This window comes from Nyctereutes procyonoides, unplaced genomic scaffold (assembly GCF_905146905.1).
Source record: "Nyctereutes procyonoides isolate TBG_1078 unplaced genomic scaffold, NYPRO_anot_genome, whole genome shotgun sequence".
In the NCBI taxonomy this organism is placed as follows: domain Eukaryota; kingdom Metazoa; phylum Chordata; class Mammalia; order Carnivora; family Canidae; genus Nyctereutes; species Nyctereutes procyonoides.
In genome coordinates, this window is record NW_026575047.1 from 37,916,708 (window position 1) to 37,936,665 (window position 19,958).

General features: G+C 47.4%; 1 protein-coding gene across 3 annotated transcripts in view; it reads right to left on the reverse strand.

Moving 5' to 3' along the window:
• The window catches only part of SLC28A1 (solute carrier family 28 member 1), a 62,480-nt gene extending 43,116 nt beyond the window's left edge, over positions 1-19,364 (reverse strand). For 2 of the 3 annotated variants that reach the window (XM_055326542.1, XM_055326540.1), the window contains exons 1-6: positions 19,231-19,364; positions 18,383-18,494; positions 17,542-17,630; positions 16,228-16,322; positions 11,945-12,128; positions 239-380 (exon numbers count right to left, since the gene is read on the reverse strand). In XM_055326542.1, coding sequence (XP_055182517.1) covers positions 239-380; positions 11,945-12,128; positions 16,228-16,322; positions 17,542-17,630; positions 18,383-18,478 — 606 coding nt within the window. In that variant the 5' untranslated portion in view covers positions 18,479-18,494; positions 19,231-19,364. The remainder of the gene's footprint in view (positions 1-238; positions 381-11,944; positions 12,129-16,227; positions 16,323-17,541; positions 17,631-18,382; positions 18,495-19,230) is intronic. The other variant, XM_055326543.1, reaches the window with a different exon arrangement.
• Positions 19,365-19,958: the final 594 nt, after the last annotated feature.

Here is a 19,958-nt window from a genome sequence, read left to right on the forward strand (position 1 = left end):
TCCATCTGCCTGGCCCTTCCCCTGCCCACCTCTCTGGGCAGGGCTCCCGACTGCCCCAACCCCACTCCCTTGGTGCCCACATTCCCAACAGAGGGTCACTGATGCCTCTCAGGTGTGCATGAGGATCTCCAGGCTTGACTGGAGGCTGTGGGGAGATGTTAACCACACAGTGAAACAGGGAGGGACCCTGGCTTCAGGGGGTGGTGGCCCTGTCCAGGCCTGACAACTAAGTACTCACTGCATAGTGATGCTTCGAGCAGGCAAAGAGGAGACCGATGAACACGCAAATTCCTGCAAAGGACACTAGCTGCTCAGGTCGCTGGGACGTGTCCAGAATCAGCCACAGGATCAAGCCCAGGAAAGCAGCGAGGGCCAGACCCCTGAAGGAGAGAGACAGAAATCTACCACTCTCAGCATTTCCTCCACCTGCTTCCCACCCCCACAATAGCACCCAGGGCCCCAGGGAAAGGGTACTTGGGGCTGGTGGGAGGAGAGCCATGTGACCTCACACAGACTATGTAGGCTTTCTGAGTTTAGTGCCCCCATTTGGGAGAATGAAGACAAAGACCTGCATGTCTCCAGGCTGCCAAGAGGACTAAATGGGAGAATGTGCGTGCTCAGCTTTACACGGTGCCAAGAACACAGCTCCAGCAAGGGGCAGGAACTCCCACAGCTTTTGGTGATGCTCAGCCCAGCCTCTGACCTTGTCAGGGTGAGGTGGGGCCTGGGTGGCCCAGGACACAGCAGTTGGGACCGTGGGCTCTGAGTCCCAGAGCAATAATGTCACTCTAGGCAGGTGAGCCAAGCGCCTGAGATTGAGGCCTGGAAGAAAGCTTCGAGGCCATGCTTCCCTCTCTGAGGCTGGAATTGGCTTATCCAGGAGGTTTGGGCATTGGGTGCTCGAGGTCTACCCCCAACCTGGTCATCAACTCATCCGGAACAACTGATGACAGCTAATGTTCACTGAAAATCTATCTACTACATGCCAGGAACTACACTGGATGCTGAGAGACATATAGTCACTGCCCTCACTATAGAAGCAAAGAAACTGAGGCACAGTGAGTTTCAATGACTTGCCCATGGCCATCTATTTGAACAGTAGCAGATCTGAGATTTTAACCCAGGCACCCGGGCAGCAAGCATATCCTCTTAACTAGCTCCATGCATGTCCAGCAGCTGGTAAAAGGCAGATCCAGGACCAGAGCTCACGGCTGGAGTTCACCACTTACTTCGGCCCGTGTCTCCAAGCACCTAACACCCCTGGTCCACGGGCACAGTTTCCACCTTGTCTCTGTACCACTCGCCTTACTATTTCTCTTGACATTAACTCACTTTATAAACACTTAAGTGCAGGGACACCTAGCTGTCTTAGTCTGTAGAACCTGTAACTCTTAGTCTCAGGGTCAGGAGTTCAAGCCCCACACTGGGTGTGGAAACAACTTAAAACAAAATAAAAATAACAAGCAAGTACATGTTTTGGGCTGGGTTTTTGTTGTTGTCATTTGTTTTTAACAGCTTTGGAGAGGTACAATTGACATGTAACAAATAGAATATGTTGAAATATACAATTTACAAAATTGAAAAAAAAGAAGGGCATCTGGGTGGCTCAGTCGATTGATATTCAACTCTTGATTTTGGCTCAGATCATTATCTCAGGGTTGTGAAATTGAGCCCCATGTTGGGCTCTGCACTGGGCATGGAGACTGCTTAAGATTCTCTCTCTCTCTCTCCCTCTGCTCCTCAACACCCCGCTTGCACACATGTGTACTCTCTCTAAAAAAAAAAGCATATAATTTGATAAGTTTTGATGTATGTAGGCACCTTGAAACCATCACTACAATTAAGAATTGAACTTATCGGGCAGCCCTGGTGGCACAGCGGTTTAGCACCACCTGCAGCCCAGGGTGTGATCCTGGAGACCCAGGATTGAGTCCCACGTCGGGCTCCCTGCATGGAGCCTGCTTCTCCCTCTGCCTGTGTCTCTGCCTCTCTGTGTATCTCTCATGAATAAATAAATAAAATATTTTTTAAAAAAAGAATTGAACTTATCATATCCATGGCTCCTTGGTAATTCCTGGCCTCCCTCCTTGTCCCCAGGCAACAACTGACCTGCTCTCTGTCACTAGATTAGTTTGCATTTTCTAGAATTTTATATAAATGAGATCATACCATACATATCCTTTATCTGACTTCTTTCACTCAGCATAACTATTTTTGAGATTCCTCCATGTTTTTGCACATATCAGTAACTCAATTATTGCTGAACAGTATTCCCTTGCATGGATGCACCACAATTGGCTTATCTGTTTGCCTGCTGATGGACATTAAGGTTGTTTCCACTGATGACTATGACAGATAAAGCTGCTGTGAACATTGAAACATTCATGTGCAAGTTTTTGTGTGGCTACACACTTTCATTTTCCTTGGGTCAATACTACCTGGGTAATACCTGGGTAAGTGGAATGGGTGGTCATATGGTAGGTCTAACTTTTTAGGAGACTGCCAAACTGTTTTCCAAAGTGACTGTACAATTTTACACTCCCACCAGCGTTCCAGTTCCTCTACATCTTTGCCACACTTCATATGGTCAATCTTTCAAATTCTAGTAATCTAATAGACATGCAGTAGTATTTCTTTGTGGTTTGCATTTCCCTAATAACTAATGATGTTGAGCATCTTTTCATGTGCTTATTCACCACTTGCATTTCTTCTTTAATGAAATGTCTGTTCACATCTTGAGCCCATTCTTCAATTGGGTTGTTTTTCTTATTATTGAGTTTTGAGAGAGCTTAATATACTTTGGATACAAGCTCTTTGTCAAACGTGTGATTTGTAAAACTTTTCTCATAGCCATGCCTTGTTTTTTTTATTCTCTTAACCATGTCTTTTGAAGAGAAGTTCTTAAATCTGCTGAAATTCAATTTGTCCAATTTTTTAATGGATTTTGATTTTGGTTTTGCATCTAAGAAATTTACTTAACTCAAGGTCACAAAGATTTTCTCCTACATTTTCTTATAGACGTTTTATGGTTTTAGGCTTTCAATTTACATTTATGATCTATTTTCAGTTAATTTTCTATAGTGGAAAATTATGTATAATTTTATAATTATAAATTATAATTATACTATAATTATATGAGGCATGAATTATTATACTATTATTTTGTTTCTCTTCTTCCTTTTGACAATGAATATACCATTGTTTTAACATAATATGTTGAGATGATTATTTCTCCATTGAATGGCTTTAGCGCTCTTGTCAAAAGTCAATTGGAGATATATGTGTGTATGTGTTTTTATATATATATAAAAATTCTGGGCTCTCTATTCAATTCTATTTATCTATTTGTCTTTTTTAATGCTGATACCATATTGTCTTGATTACTATAGCTTCACAGTAAGTCTTAAAGACAGATAGTATAAATTAATCATTTGAATTTTAGAATCATCTCATCAGTTTATACACCAAAAGTCTGCTATAATTTTGACTGAGCTATTGTAAGAATCAATAGATTAATTTGAGGAGAATTGATATATTGACAATACTGAGGCTTTTTTTTTTTAATTTACGATAGTCATACAGAGAGAGAGAGAGGCAGAGACACAGGCAGAGGGAGAAGCAGGCTCCATGCACCGGGAGCCTGACGTGGGATTCGATCCCGGGTCTCCAGGATCACGCCCTGGGCCAAAGGCAGGCGCCAAACCGCTGCGCCACCCAGGGATCCCAATACTGAGGCTTTTGATCCAGGAAACTGATTATTGTCCCACTATTTAAGTTTTAATTTCTCTCAGCAGTGTTTTTGCAAGTTTCAATGTACAAGTTTGCATATCTTTTGTCAGATTTTACTTTAAGTATTTTATGTTTCATGCTATTCTAAATGGCATTTACAATTTTAACTTATTACTGCTTATTCTTAGTATACTTAAATATATTTTTTGCCTGTTGATCTTGTATCCTGCAGCTTGTTAAACCCACTTATCAGTTCTATTAGCTTTTGGGGGTAGATTCCATAGGATTTTCTATGTAGACAATCATGTTGTCTGTGAATAAAGACAATTTGACTTCTTCTTTTTCAACCTACATGTCTTTCATTTCTTTTTCTTACCTTATCACACAAGCTAGAACCTCTAGTACAGTGTTGAATAAAAGTGGCGAGAAGGGGTATTCTTATATTCTTGATCTCAGTGGAAAATTATTCAGTTTTTCACAGTTCAGTATGACGTTAGCTGTAGATTTTGCTGTTGTTATTCCTACTCTGCTCAGAATTCTTATCAGGAATAAATGCTGAATTATGTCAAATGCTTTCTCTGAAGTCTATTGGCATTGATCATATGTTTTCTTTTTAGTCTATTAATATGACCTATGACACTTTTTAAATATTAAACCAACTTTGGGTTCCTGGGATAAACCCCATTCACTCATATATTATCCCTTTTGTATACTATTTTTTTTATAAATTAATTTTTATTGGTGTTCAATTTACCAACATACAGAATAACACCCAGTGCTCATCCCGTCAAGTGTACCCCTCAGTGCCCGTCACCCATTCACCCCCACCCCCCACCCTCCTCCCCCTCCACCACCCCCAGTTCATTTCCCAGAGTTAGGAGTCTCTATGTTCTGTCTCCCTTTCTGATATTTCTCACACATTTCTTCTCCCTTCCCTTATATTCCCTTTCACTATTATTCATATTCCCCAAATGAATGAGAACATACACTGTCCTTCTCCGGTTACTGTGGCCAAGTTCAAAAAGGGTGTTGCCTGAGTTCTTCTCTGGGATTTTGATGGAATCTTGTCTCACATTTAGATCTTTCATCTATTTTGAGTTTATCTTTGTGTATGGTGCAAGAGAGTGGTCCAGTTTCATTCTTCTGCATGTGGATGTCCAATTTTCCCAGCACCATTTATTGAAGAGACTGTCTTTCTTCTAGTGGATCGTCTTTCCTCCTTTATCGTATATTAGTTGAGCATAAAGTTCAGGGTCCACTTCTGGGTTCTCTGTTCTGTTCCATTGATCTATATGTCTGTTTTTGTGCCAGTACCACACTGTCTTGATGAACACAGCTTTGTAGTACAACCTGAAATCTGGCATTGTGATGCCCCCAGATATGGTTTTCTTTTTTTAAAATTCCCCTGGCTGTTTGGGGTCTTTTCTGATTCCACACAAATCTTAAAATAATTTGTTCTAAGTCTCTGAAGAAAGTCCATGGTATTTTGATAGGGATTGCATTATACGTGTAAATTGCCCTGGGTAACATTGACATTTTCACAATATTAATTCTGCCAATCCATGAGCATGGAATATTTTTCCAACTCTTTGTGTCTTCCTCAATTTCTTTCAGAAGTGTTCTGTAGTTTTTAGGGTATATTTTGAGAACCATTTGAATGGTAAATGGTTCTCCAACCTTTTATTTTCAGGTTGTAGGTGTCCTTCTGTCTAAAATGAGTCTCTTGTAGACAGCAAATAGATGGGTCCTGTTTTTTTATCCAGTCTGAAACTCTGCGCCTTTTGATGGGGTCATTAAGCCCATTCACGTTCAGAGTTACTTGAACTTCTTCTTAAAGGGGAGTTTTAAGAGTCCCCCTTAAAATTTCTTGCAGAGCTGGTTTGGAGGTCACATATTCTTTCAGTTCCTGCCTGTCTTGGAAGCTCTTTATCTCTCCTTCCATTTTGAATGAGAGCCTTGCTGGATAAAGTATTCTTGGCTGCAGGTTCTTCTCATTTAGGACCCTGAATATATCCTGCCAGCCCTTTCTGGCCTGCCACGTCTCTGTGGAGAGGTCTGCTGTTACCCTAATATTCCTCCCCATGAAAGTCAGGGACTTCTTGTCTCTTGCTGCTTTAAGGATCTTCTCTTTATCTTTGGAATTTGCAAGCTTCACTATTAGATGTCGAGGTGTTGAACGGTTTTTATTGATTTTAGGGGGGGATCTCTCTATTTCCTGGATCTGAATGCCTGTTTCCCTTCCCAGATTGGGAAAGTTTTCAGCTAGGATTTGTTCAAATACATATTCTGGCCCTCTGTCCCTTTCGGCGCCCTCGGGAACCCCAATTAAACGTAGGTTTTTCTTCCTTAGAGTGTCATTTATTTGCCTTAATCTGTCTTCATGGTTCTTTAATTGATTGTCTCTTTTTTCCTCAGTTTCCCTCTTTGCCATTAACTTGTCTTCTATGTCACTCACTCGTTCTTCCACCTCGTTAACCCTCGTCGTTAGGACTTCTAGTTTGGATTGCATCTCATTCAATTGATTTTTAATTTCTGCCTGATTGGATCTAAATTCTGCAGTCATGAAGTCTCGTGAGGCCTTAATGCTTTTTTCTAGAGCCACCAGTAGCTGTATAATAGTGCTTCTGAATTGGCTTTCTGACATTGAAGTGTAATCCAGATTTTGTAACTCTGTGGGAGAGAGGGCTGTTTCTGATTCTTTCTTTTGAGGTGAGGTTTTCCTTCTAGTCATTTTGCTCAGTGCAGAGTGGCCAAAAACAAGTTGTGTTGGAACACGGGGGAGTATCACTGGTCCGTCCAGCTGGTCTTCTGGGGGAGGGGCCTGTTGCGCTGATTCTCAGGTGTTAGCACTTGGGGGAGCTGCTCTGCCCCTGCCTGCTGCCGGGCTCAGCGGGGGTTGTTTACCCCGTGGGGCCCCAGGAGGAACAGTCGCAGTTGCTATGGCAACTCTGGAAGCCTGGATTCAGCCTCCGCAGGAACTACGGGGCTCGGGGCTCTCGGCTCTCCCCGTCTGCAGGGCCTGGAGGCTCCGGGGCGGGGCCGCTGATCTGCTCAGTTCGGGGCAGGAGCGTCCTTGCTGTCCTGGGCCCTCCCGGCCTCTGCCTGTCCCGGGGGGAGGCCGGATCCTGGGCTGTGTCCCGGCGCCCTGTGCTCCGGGGCCTGTGTTGTTGGATTTGCGCTCCCGCCCCGCAGCTCCCTCCCTGGAGCCGCTCCCGAGCCCCTCCGAGCTGCTCCGGTGCGCGCTGCAGCCCTTAGGGAGCTCGGAGCACTCCCCTGCGCTCGCAGGTGTCTGTTAGTGTCCCCGGGAGCCCGAGGGCATCCCCGCTCTCCTGGGTCCTGCTCCAACTCCCTGCGAGCCCCTTTCCGCCCGCCCGGGAAGGTTGGTGCAGCTCCTGCTCCTCCGGGACGGGGCTCTCCTGTCCTGGGGACACTCGCCCCGGCCTCAGCCCGGCTCCTCGCGGGCCCCTCCCCCTCGGAGGCCTTTTGTTCTTTATTTCTTTTTCCCCGTCTTCCTACCTTGATAGAAGCGCGGACTTTTCTCACTGTAGCATTCCAGCTGTTCTCTCTTTACATCTCAGGCCGAATTCGTAAATTTTCAGGATGGTTTGAAGGTTATCTAGGTAATTTGGTGGGGACAGGTGATTTGGGGACCCTGCTCTTCCGCCATCTTGCCCCTCCCCCCTTCCTTTTGTATACTATTGCACTTGGTTTTCTAACATTTTGTTAATAATTTTTACATCTTTATTCATGAAAGATACTGGTCTGTACACTTAATGTGATTATTGGTTCTGGAGGAAGGTTGTGTCTACCATCTTGCTATTTATTTTCTATTTGTCCCATCTGTTCTTCATTCCTCTTTTCCTATTTTTCTACCTTCTTTCAGACTATTTAAAAATGATTCTCCTTTATCTCTCTTACCTTTTTTTAAACTTGTTAGCTACAACACCCTTTCATGTTATTTTAGTAGTTGCTTTAGCATTTATAATATACATCTTTAACTTATCACAATCTACCTTTAAGTCATATTATACTACTTCATGCTCAGTATAAAAACTTTACAGCAATATAATTTCATTTCTTCCCTCCCAACTCTTGTTCTTCACTTCTACATATAAATTCCACAATATAATGTTATTCTTGCTTTATATATGGATTACCTTTGAAAGATATTTAAATGAAAATAGTCATTATATTTACCCATTCAATGCCCTTTACTCTTTTGTATAGATCTAGATTTCCCCCTCATATCAGTTTTCTTCTGGTTGAAGAATTTCCTTCAACATTTCTTGTAGTGCAGGTCTGCTTTTTATGTCTGAAAACTTCTTCCAGCTTTTGTATATCTAAAATAGTCCTGTTTCACCTTTTTGGAAGGATGTTTCACTGGTAAAGAACTCTAGATTTACACACTTTTGTTTTTATTGTTCCATTGCCTTTTCATTTGTATTGTTTTTAAGAAGAAATCTGCTGTCATCTGTATCTTTGTTCCTCTGCATAGGTTTTCTTCTCTAGTTGTTTTTAGAATTTTCTGTTTTATCACCAGTTTTAAGCAATTTGGTTATGATGTGTTTTGGTGTGGTTTTCTTCTTGTTTCTTGTACTGGAGGTCTGTGGAGTTTCTTTGGATTTATAATTTGCAACAAATTTGTTTTTTGGACATAAGTTCTTCAAGTATTTTTTTCTTCCCTCTTTCTCCTCTGGAGACTTCAGGTACATATACCAACTTAAAGTTTGGCCATGATTAATTGACATTTTGTTTGACTCAAGTTTTTTTTTTTCAAGATTTGCTATGCAGAGTCTGAGGAGGTTTTATTCTATGGTTAGTTTTTCTCTACTATTGACCCAAGATCTTTAGTACTCTAAATAATGCCCTGTGAAGTTATGAAGTTTCCACTCTATTGAGAATAAACACTATTTCTGGTCCCGTGTAGTTTCCAGGCACCGTTCCCTCTAATCCTTTCAGACGGGTCTTTCCTATGCTTTGGATGGTTTTCTCATTTACATTCACTGATCAAAACTCAATTACATAGTGAAAGAGGACCCTCTGTGAATTTCTGGAGTTTTCTCTCTCTGCCAACATTTTCTCTCATACTCTGCATTGTGAACGCTCACCACTTTGGCCTCCCTGCTTTCCAGCTCTATATTCTCAAGCTAGGAAATCCACTGGCCCACGTTGGCTCCCTTCGCCTGCACTGCAGCCTGGAAACTCTCTCAATGTGGTATGGGGGATGGCAACCATAGGGCTCATCTCCTTTGTTTCCTGTTTCTCCAGGATCACTGTCTTCTGGTACCTGATGTCAAATATTTTAAGAGCTATTGTTTCAAAAATTTATTCCAGTTCTTTAGTTGTTTCAGGTGGTCTCTGTTACCCCATCTTGATTGGAAGCCAATATCAAATAATGTATTTTTTAAATCAAGACAAAATTCACTACCATACATTTGCCCATTTAAAGTATACAGTGTAATGATCCTCAGTATATTCACAGATGTGTGTGACCATCACTATAATCAATTTTAGAATATCTTGCCAGTCCAAAGAATAACCTAGCACATCTAGCCATCACCCCCAGTCCTGCCATCTTCTCCCCTCAATCTTAGTTAATCACTAATCTACTGTCTCTATAGATTTGCCAATTTGGACATTTCATATAAATGGTTCCTTGTGGCTAGTTTCTTTCACTTAGCATAATGTTTTCTTTTTTTTTTCATTTTAAACAAGAAGTTTATTTAAACAACAAGACACTTGACTTGAAGGGAAAACTATCTAGGATTCATTTATTTTAGAGTAATTTATCCCTCCCTAAAGACAGATTGCCCTACATGTAATAGCTATGTACAAAAAAGCATAATGTTTTCAAGCTTTGTTATTATTCTAATATGTAGCTTTCCTTTTTGTGGCCAAATAGGATCCCATTATATGGATATACATATTTGAGTTATTCTCTTATCAGTTCATGGACACTTGGGTTGTTTCCACTTTTTGGCTATTATAAATAATGTTACTATGAACATTTGTGTACAAGTTTTTGAATGGACATATGTTTTCCTTTCTCTTAAGTATATACACTTCAGAGTGGAATTGCTATGTATGGTAACACCAGTTACTATGTAGTAACTCCATGTATAGTATTTTGAGGAACTGTTTTCTTTTTAAAGACTTATGAGAGAGAAAGAGAACACAAGGGGGGTGAGAGGGAAAGGGGAGAGGGAGAAGAAGACTCTCTGCTGAGCAGGAAGCCTGATGTGGAGCTCAATCTCAGGACCCCAGGATCATGACCTGAGCTGAAGGCAGCCATGTAACTGAGCTACCTAGGCCCCCCGGAACTAACTTTTCTAAAGCAACTGCACCATTGCACATTTCTACCCACAGTGGATGAGCGCTTCAAGTCTTCCACATCTGAGCCAAGTCTTGTTATCATCTATCTTTTTTGCTATTATCCCTGTAAATGTGAAGTAGTATCTCATGTGGTTTCGATTTGCATTTTTATGATGCTAATGATGTTAAGCATGTTTTCATGTACTTACTGGCTATTCATATATCTTTGGAGAAATGTCTATTCAAACCCTTTTCCCATTCTTCAATTAAGTTGTCTTTTAATTGTTAAGTTGTAATTCTAGAAGCAAGTCCTTCATCAAAATAAATAAATATTTTCTCCCATTCTGTGGGTTTTCTTTTTACTTTCTTGATGGTGTCCTTTGAATCAAAAAGTTTGCTTTTCATAAAGTCTAATTAATCTGCATATATTTTTTAAAGGAAACTTTGTATCAATACCTCAAAGGAAAGCCAGTATCAATGATTTGTCACAAATAGATTATTGTAAAAATAAATCCTTTTACAAATCTATTTAATTCTTTTTCTACTATTTAAGTGACACACTTTTGTGGGTTTTTTTTTTTTTTTAGTTTCTTAGCTGCTCCAGGGATTACAACGTGCATTTTATCATATCACAATCTACTTAGACTACTAATCTACTTAATACTGTGCTAGTTTAATAAAAGTCTAGCTGCAAAAAAAAACTATTTATAAATTTAATTACAAATTATAAATTTTTGGGCAGCCCCAGTGGCCCAGCAGTTTAGCGATGACTTCAGCCCAGGGTGTGATCCTGAAGACCTGGGATTGAGTCCCACTTCGGGCTCCCTACATGAAGCCTGCTTCTCCCTCTGACTATGTCTCTGCCTCTCTCTCCCTCTCTCTGTGTCTCTCATGAATAAATAAATAAAATCTTAAAAAAAAGGCCCTGCCTTTCAAAAAAATTATAAATTTTTAAATCTTACTCAAAGTTTATATAATTTTTTTTAAATTTTTTATTCAATGTATTTAAAATTATAAATTATAATTATGAATAATTATTCATTATATATTTATTTATAAATAAAATGAAAACAACGTGCTCACACATAGGCCTGCTCAAATCATTTTGCTGTAGTACCTCCCTAGCTCAGTCACTGGATATCCTTGAGCATCAGTTTCTTTATCAACAAAACGGAGTCCTAAAATAGACTGGGGGTCTTCAGAACTTTTTTAAGGCACAGAAACTTTTTTTTTCCTCAGTTAATTGTTTATTTTCATTTTAATTTTTTGCAAACCTCAGTTTATAAAACAGATTCAATAGAGCTTCCTGGTTGAAATGGAGATTTGGGGCAGGGTTTCTGATGCTCCCCCTCCAATCCCTCTCTCCTGCCCTATGGCACCTCCAAGGTTTCCAGACCTCTAAGGAAGCCAGTTTGAAAACCAGGGAATCACAAACTGTTGTCCAGGAACACGGCTGGCTGCACGAGAATCCCCTAGGGGCTACCTAAATGCATGGACACCTGGCCCCCAATGTGGCCTGCTGACTGAGTGCAGGGGTGGTCTGTCCCCTGTAACTGTCTGTCTGTCATACCCCAGGTGATCTGATAAGAGGCACTGACACAGGTCCTCCCTGTCTGAATGGGCTGGAACCTCTGAGCTCAGGAAACTGTGGAGTCCTGTTCTCAGATCATAGACACCTCCTATCACTGGGGCAGAGAACCAGAGATAGCTGCGGCCATCCAAGCCACCTGCCCCGGGGTTCCTGAGAGGCAAGCAGAGGGGAGTGGGTCCCACAGCCCAGGAACCCCCTGGTGGGACAGGGACAGAGGCCTTCCTCACCCAGGCCTGGTGGTGACCCTGGAGCTGACTCAGAGGCCTCCGCCGATGGCCTCCCCACCCTGCCTGGGGCTATAAGTTCACTCACCTCTCAACCCAGAAGCTCAGGCGGCAGTGCCGCAGGGGCTTGACACACCTCAGCAGTCGGGGCCCTAGCAGCCTCTTCAGCAGGCTATGGGCCAGGAAGGTAAGGACCACACAGGTAAGGACAAAGAGCGCCAGGGCCCTCTGGAAATCCAGGAGGCCAGCAGTCAGCAGGAAGGCAGCGAACGCTGGGAGTGGGTGGGAATGAAACACAGGAAAGGGATCACTGACAATGACAGGGGCCTGCCTCCCTGGCCTCCAGCTCCACCTTGTCCCATCCAAAGCACAGAGGATAGGACTGTTACTCAACCTCTCTGAGCCTCAACTTCTTCCTCTGGAGCTGGGGACAGTCATCCCTACTGTGCTGGAGGGTGGTTCTGGCGTAACAAGGAAGGTGTGCGGAGGGGCTTTGCACATCGTGGATGCACTGACCAGCTGTGAGGGATGAGGGTGTGGAGGAGGGGGCCAGACAACAGGAGTCTCTGAGCATCAGCACAGGGCCTGCTATGTCCCAGACGGCACAAGGTTCCATGGCGGGTGGAGGTGGACAGATCAGTCACTCCAGGGAGGAGTTCACTCTTGTGTGCAGGATCCTACTCTGAAAATACGGACCATTCTCTCCCTAGAATCTTTCTCCCCGCCTCCTCCTCTCCTCTTCGAGCAGCTGAGCCAATCTGTGTTCTGCCTCAAGAAAGGAAGATGACCGTGGATAGCAGAGGGGGAAATGTCTCTCCCTGCCTTGTGAACTTCAGAAGCCAGGGCCCTTGAAGGATGGAAATGACTTACAGCTTTTCCACTGGGTAAAAATGTGGGCTGTGACACTGAACAAGTGAAAGTCCTACCCTACCCCTCTGCTGTCAGACTAGTTAGAGGATACTCATTGGAGGACAGACTAGTTAAAGGACAGACTAACTGGAGGACAGACTAGCTGAAAGACACGGATGGGTTCCTGGGAACAGAGGAGCCTGGCCCCGGGAGGCAGCAAGATTTCAAAGACAGGAGCACCCGGGCACTTTGGGCAGTCAGAGCCACAGGAAGTTTCTGAGGTTCTACACACCAAAGCAGGCACCGAGGTGACAGGAGTGATCTCTGTGAGTATCTGGGAAGAGGATGGGGGAAGGAGAGCAGAATGAGGGGCCTCCATGGTGACCTGCCAGGATGGAGAACGGGGGCACCCGCAGAAGCGGGCAGGTGGGTACACTGCTGAGAATGGGGAGTGGACACGCCCCCTTGGGGACACTGGGAAAAAGGGTAATGGGATGTTCTCTATTGACAGAAACTCAGTCTCTATCACTCTTGGGCTGATGAAATTGAAAAAGGATATGAGTGGAGTTATATGAAATCAAGCTACCTTTCTCTCCCACATAAGTCTCAGGGCTGGCGTCCCAGAGGCATGCAGGGTGGCTCTGCAGGGCAGGGACCATGACACAGGCACAGGGTGCGGGAGGGGTGCTGTGCGGGAGGGGAGCTGTGCTCAGCACCTCTCAGCCCCGGCGGGGTTATTGCTCGGACCACCCACAGCTGGGTCTGTGCTGATCCCCATCTAGAGATGAGGCACCTGAGGCCAGCGAAGCATGATGACTCACAAGGGGAGGAAATTGAGCTAAAATCCCTACCCACATCTGTCTCTCCCGGGGCCGTGACTCAGGAGGTACTGGCATACGGTGCAGGAGAGGAGGCAGTGTGGACACGTCCCCCAGACGGGGCATGGAGAAACGTGTCTTGGGAATGATTTGTGTTCTTTGAGGATCTGTCCACCCCTCTGGTGACCGGACTTGTCTTTTCCTTTTGGGCACCTGCCACTCTCAACCCATATGGTCCTGCAGTATCCGGCCCACTTTAGCAGTGATAGGCACATGACCCAATCAAAGACCTCCCGCAACTTGGCCAGAAATATGGGTCTTCTTCTGAGACTGGGGACACCAAGGCCCTCTGCTGGTCAGTGACCAGGGTGATCTTTGCACCCTCGGAGAAAGGCCAAGTAAGGTGAGGACACCATTGCTACAGCTCAGGCACAAAGTGCTGAGAATGTGGGCTTTATTTCTCTACTGTGCCTACTCCCAGAAGCACATGAGGGGTCTCCCCATAGGAGACATGAAAGGAAAAGTTAGTAAAGAGCTGAAGGAGGGGTGCCTGGGTGGCTCAGTCAGTTAAGCATCTGCCTTTGGCTCAGGTCATGATCCTACCATCCTGGGATCGAGCCCTATGTTGGGCTCCCTGTTGAGCAGGGAGCCTGCTTCTCCCTCTGCCTGCTTGTGCTATCAAATAAATAATGTATTTTTTAAAAGAGCTGAAGGAAAGCAAGATCATGCAAACATGGAGAAAATGGAGATTGGCTATTATAAAGGATAACTCACTGACTACGTGGATGATTTACACCATGACAAAGTTGGAGATAGGATGAGATAGGTAATTTTCATGATCTATTGCAATCATTTCTTTTTGTTTTTAAGATTTATTTGAGAGAGAGAGAAAGTGGGCAAGATGGGCAGAGGCAGAGGGAGAATCTCAAGTGGACTCTGCATTGAGTGCTGAGTAGGACCGGGGCTCAATCTCACGACCCTGAGATCATGACCAGAGCTGAAACCAAGACTGAGCCGCCCAGGTGCTCCTACTTCAATCACTTCTTCAGGAGAAATCGGTCTGAGTGAGGGTGGAAGCATGGGGGCACGGAGAAGGCCTGGGCTCAGAACCTGCCAAAGGACTACTTCAGTGTCTCAGGCATCTCTAGAAGGAAGCAGCTCCGAGGGCCGTGAACCAGCCCATTTCAGCAGACCACCTCGCTTCTTTCACTATCCACATGGAGACCGGGGCCATTGCCATCATGGCGCTCACCGTCCTCTCCCTGCCTCGCCCCCTGTGGGGCAGGGTGCTCTGCAGCCACAGCCACACACCCCTCATCCCTCCCTCTCCTACCTGCAGGACAAGAGGACCCGCCCCTCCACCTGGCCCTTTGCCCCCCTTTCTCTGGCCTCCTCTGCCTCCTCATCTCTCTCCTTCTTTCCGTAACCCCCACGCCCTACCCCAGCTCACAAACATGGCCCAAGTGCTCCTGTCAGCAGCACACCCCTTCCTTGACACTGTCACACCCTCCTGGTTAATATTCCCACCTGTCCTCATAAAAAATCCCTCCAAAGAGCTGTCTACACTTGCTGTCTATACTGCCTCACCTCCCATTCAGTCCAATCCAGCCCCCCACCCCCAGGCCCTAGTGATGTTTGTCACTAAATCCCCTGTTCCACGGTTCCCCTCACTGCAGAGATGCTATTACCTCTCTTGAACCCCCTGCTCCCCCAATCTCCCGACCCCCCCATCTCCATGCCTCCTTGGGTTCACTCTGCGGCTTCCTCTGCCAGCACCCTCTGTGCAGCTGGTCCCAGGCTGCTGTCACTGAACCCACTTCTCAAATCATTCTTGGGGTGTCCCTGGGAACCCTCCTCAACGGCCTGGCTGTGGTACCTCCACCACCTTGTCCCAAACAACTGGCCATCCCTCTCTCTCCCAAGGGCTCTTCCTCCTGTGCTCCCTAGCCATGGAGGCCCCATCATGCACCCTAAGCAGATCCCCGAGGCACCCCAGATTCCAGGGTGTCCTTCCTCCTATACACTCACTGGGCTCCCAAGTTTGTGGGAGAAGTTTCCCGAAGGTCTCTCCTATCTGTGCCTTTCCATCCCCTACACTTTGTCTCTTCACACGTGTACTGCCACCCTCACCATCTCCTTGTCATCCTGCCTGCCCCCCCGCCCCCAGGCTTCCACAGTGTGCATTCAGCCCCAACGCTTGCCTGTTAAATCCTCCAATAGCTCTCTCCGGCTTTGAGGGTAAAATTCCAATCCCTGAGCTGCCTGCTCACATCTGCACCATGCCAGCTTCACCTTTACTCCTGGGGTTCCTGCATGGAGTTCCTTCTCACCCCTTATTGTCGTGCTGCTTTACCTGGCTAGCTCCTGCTCGACCTATGAGGCCTGAATGTCACCTCCTCCTGGAAGTCCTCCCTGATCACTCCCATCCTTCCTTGGTGTTCCTAGATGGCCGGCTGCATCATGTGGGAATACTAGGTCTCCTCTCTCTTACTGATCAGAGACTGTCTTGGGGATAAGACCTTATCTGGCTTCATTCTAATGTTCCAGCTTCTGGCACGGAGCTGGCCCTGAGTCGGTTGTTGAATCATTGGATATGTGAATGCCCTGAGACACGGATGGCTGGGGTGGAGGTGGCTGGGGGGAGGGGGCGGCACGCTGGGGTGGGAACAGCTGTCTCCCAGGTGGGGCTGGGCCCCTGGCTCACCAGTAGAGAGCAGGCCTGTGCAGATCCATTGAAACAGCTGTGCGTGCTCCCTGCAGAAGCGTCTGGTGGCCCTCAGGGCTGGCTGCAGGCTCCTCCTGCGGAGAGTACCAGCCTGGTCCATGAGTGGCCCCAGATTCCCACTGTCAGCACGTCAGGTAGAAGCCATTCAGGTGCATCCCCAGGAAAATGGAGACATGGGGCAAGCCCGACGCTGGCCCTGACACCACAGGACTGGGCAACCCCAAGCCAGAGCAGGCTAAGTGGCTCGGGCCCGCCAGGCCTGGAGAAGCACCACCGCCCTCCTGATACTTCTGTTCTCGGGCCTGGGAAGCAGTTAATTGAGCCAATAAGGAGGAGCCTGTGCCCGCACAGAGCGCCAACCCTGCCTCCCCCCCATCCACCTCCACCTGTCTGCGGAGCCAGGTGCAGAGGCTCCCAGCTCTGCATGCTTCCCCGGGGCGAGACTCACCCGCCGAGCCAGCAGCCCCTCCCGGCTTGTGGACAGCCTGCCCCACGCCCGCAGCACCCCCCTTCCCACCCCGCGCAGATGCCACTTCTCACCCGGCCGTCGGGCCACGTGCCTATCCCTGGAGGAAAAGCTGGCACCAGGACAGCCTTGGGGGCCCCATGGGCTCAGCTCATAGGAGGTGCTCACTGGGCACAGATCCAGCCACCGGCTGTTTTAGGGCGCCCCTCCCCTCGAGGTCCCCCCTCCTGCTTCCCATGGGAGGCATTCTTCCCCAACCTCCCACCCAAGGCAGACAGATGGACTCCCTCGCCTCCATCAGCCCTACTCTTCATGCTCTCGCGGCTCAGGATCTGGCCAGTGGGGCCCTGGTGAGCCCAGCCGTCGAGAGACCGAGTTCTAGGCTCATACTTGCTGCCTGTGTGACCAGGGCCTCTCTTCCTCTGGGGCTTCAGCCTTCCCGTGGGAAATGAGGGGACCACCGCAGTCCAGGGGTTTTCAAACTCAGCCTCGAGGTTCCCTGGGGTGCCCCCAGAGACTGAAAGGGGTAGAAGGCAGATGGGGAAGTTGAGGGAGGGTCAGGCTTGTTCAGTCAGAACAGCCCCACAGTAAATACTGAGGTTCCTGAGGGATTTCGTTTTGGCCACTTCAGAGCAGGTGGGAACCCCTGGCCTGGCTCAGCCCCAGGGTAGCACCCAACAGTGCCCATTTGTGGGCTAAAGCATATCTGCTCCTTTCTTCCACAAGAGAGGCCCCTACCCCTTGTCAGGAGGCCCGGTTCCCTGTCCCTGCTCCCCATGGTCGCCTCCTCCCCAGGCCAACCCTCGTCCCTGCTGGAGACCACCTACCATCCGGAGAAGGGCTCTGGGCTGGCCTCGTTCCGGCTGTCCCCACCCTCTTCGGGGCCTGAGTCATGGCCAGGGATCCGGCCTTCCTCCTAAAGCCACCAGAGAGTGACCAGAGTGTGAGTGGAGAGAGACCCCAGCTGCCAGCTGTGTGCACAGGCAGTAACTAGAGGACAACTTAATTACATTCTGCAAAGCACACCTGGAATGCCCACTGTGTGCGGGACTCAGTGCTAGACGCATCCTGCCCTCGGGGAGCTCATGGTCTGTGGGTGGAAGAGACACTGAGCCTCCGCTGTGACTGCTTGGGGGAGATCATTGTATGGCTCCAGGACACCACTTGCCCTCCATCTGTCCATGGAGTTGTGTTTCAGTGGCTGAGGGATGGTTGTTCTTGCAGATGACAGTGTGAAAGGCACACCCTGGGGTTGGGCAGTGAGGTGAAGGGGCAGGGGGCTTTGTCAGGGGAGGTTGGGAGGGCAAACGATGTCATATCAGGCTCCAAAGTTCTGATTGCTGGGCGTCTACTTGGCCATCCCAGAGCAAGGACAGGATGGCAGCTCCTTAAAGGCTGAGACTTCCCCAGAGATCCACCCCCATCCACCGCCAATCACTCCCTCTCTCCTTGTTTTTCAGATCTCGGCCTTTCTGACTAGGGGAGGCTATCGTGGCTCATCATAGGTGCCCAACACATGGTTAAGGAGCGAAATAAAGGGGCTGCTCTGCATTGAGGAGGCCAACATGTTGGGGAGTTTCCTAATTTTTCAAGCAAAGGGATAGGGAGGGTGCAGGAAGATGGTGAACGAAGGGCCCTCCCCGCAGGGGGCCAAAATGGGGAACTGACCAGGCTTTCCAAGAGCTCAACCCCCTTGTTCTCCAGACCATTGGCCACAAATGTGAGAGAGATGGACTCTCTTCGTCTGGGTGCGTCGTCCTCCATGTGCTGCACCTTCCGGCTGAAAGACAGAGTCAGAGCCCAAAGCTGAAAGCAGAAGGTGAGGCAGGACCCAGGCGAGGGGCCCAGAGAGGGCTAGAAGCGGGGAGCAGAAACTGGCGCAGCTTTCGTCATTCCAGGACTCAACCCTCCTTGTGCCTGGGGGCCACGGAGGAAGGTGCCACTTCCTGCACTCACTCCTGAATTTGTGGGACGCAAGTCCCTGCAAATCTGGGAGGCCAGCAGGAACAGGGCAAATTCTACCCACCTCAGAGGGAGGGCAAGATAGGGAATTATGTACAGCATGTGTATGTGTCTCATAGAGGCATTTTTCTGAAAAGAGGCTCTAGCTTTCCCAACTCTGAAAGAGGGAAAAACAATATCCCAAAGACTCTTCAGTCCCTGGATCCAACTAGACCTGAAGCCAGCACTGCCCCTGAACTTTTCAATTCTGAGAACCAATAGTCCTTTTTTTGCTAAAGTTCATAGGCCTAGCTCATCTGAATAAGAGCCCTAAGACCCCATCTCTCCCCACTCCTATTACTTCTCTGCTTCTTTCCCTTGGGGAGCACCCTACTCTATCCAGACTTGGCCTGGCTAAGCTCACATGTTCAGCAGCAGATACACGTGTGCACATGGGAGCAAGGAGACGTGTAGCAGTATACACACGGGCAGAGCCCAGGAATGCCTAGCTACCTGTGTGCACACACACACACACACAACTGCACAGAGAGAGGCGGGACCCCCTTCTTACTCACATCTTTGTGGTGAACGAGTTACTCTCAGGGATGGACAGAAGCGCGTTGTTTCCACGGGGACCGAATGAATTCAACCTGCTTGCACTTTGGCCTGTCTTCTCTTTTTAGTGCAAATTCCTGGGCAGAGTCCAGAGCCCGAGTAGGCTGGGCTTCCCCCCTCCAGCTCCGTCCAGCCCCCCTTCTAGAGTCCAGGACCACAGCCGGCACAGGGACCCCAACTCCTCTCAGGGAAAACAGGGCCAGTGGGCTCCTGCCTTAGAATGGGCCTTCCTCCTCCGAGAAGCCCTCCTCTCGCTTCTCCCCTGCTCCTACACAGGCCCACCTCTTCCAGGAAGCCCGTCTTTACTATTCTTACCCTATGTTATCCCCACCCCGGCCTCGCCCTGGAGGCTCCCCAGGCTGTAGGATCATTTTGCATCTTACCAGCCTCCCTGCCTCATGGAATCAGTGATTATGACAGCAGCCTGTTTTCCCCGTGCTGGAAGGTAAGGAAAGCAGAGTAGCTGTCATGAACCGCCACGGCCTTTCAAGTCTAAGCCTCAATAAAGTCAGAACAACAGAATAAAATCACTAGGTCTGCCTCCCTCCCTCCCTTCCTTCCTGCCTTTCTTTTCTTTTTTCTTTCTTCCATTTATCTTTTTATTTCAAGGTTTTGTTTAAATTCCACTTAGTTAACATACCGTGTAATAGTTTTTTTTTCCTCCCTCCCTCCCTTCCTTCCTGCCTTT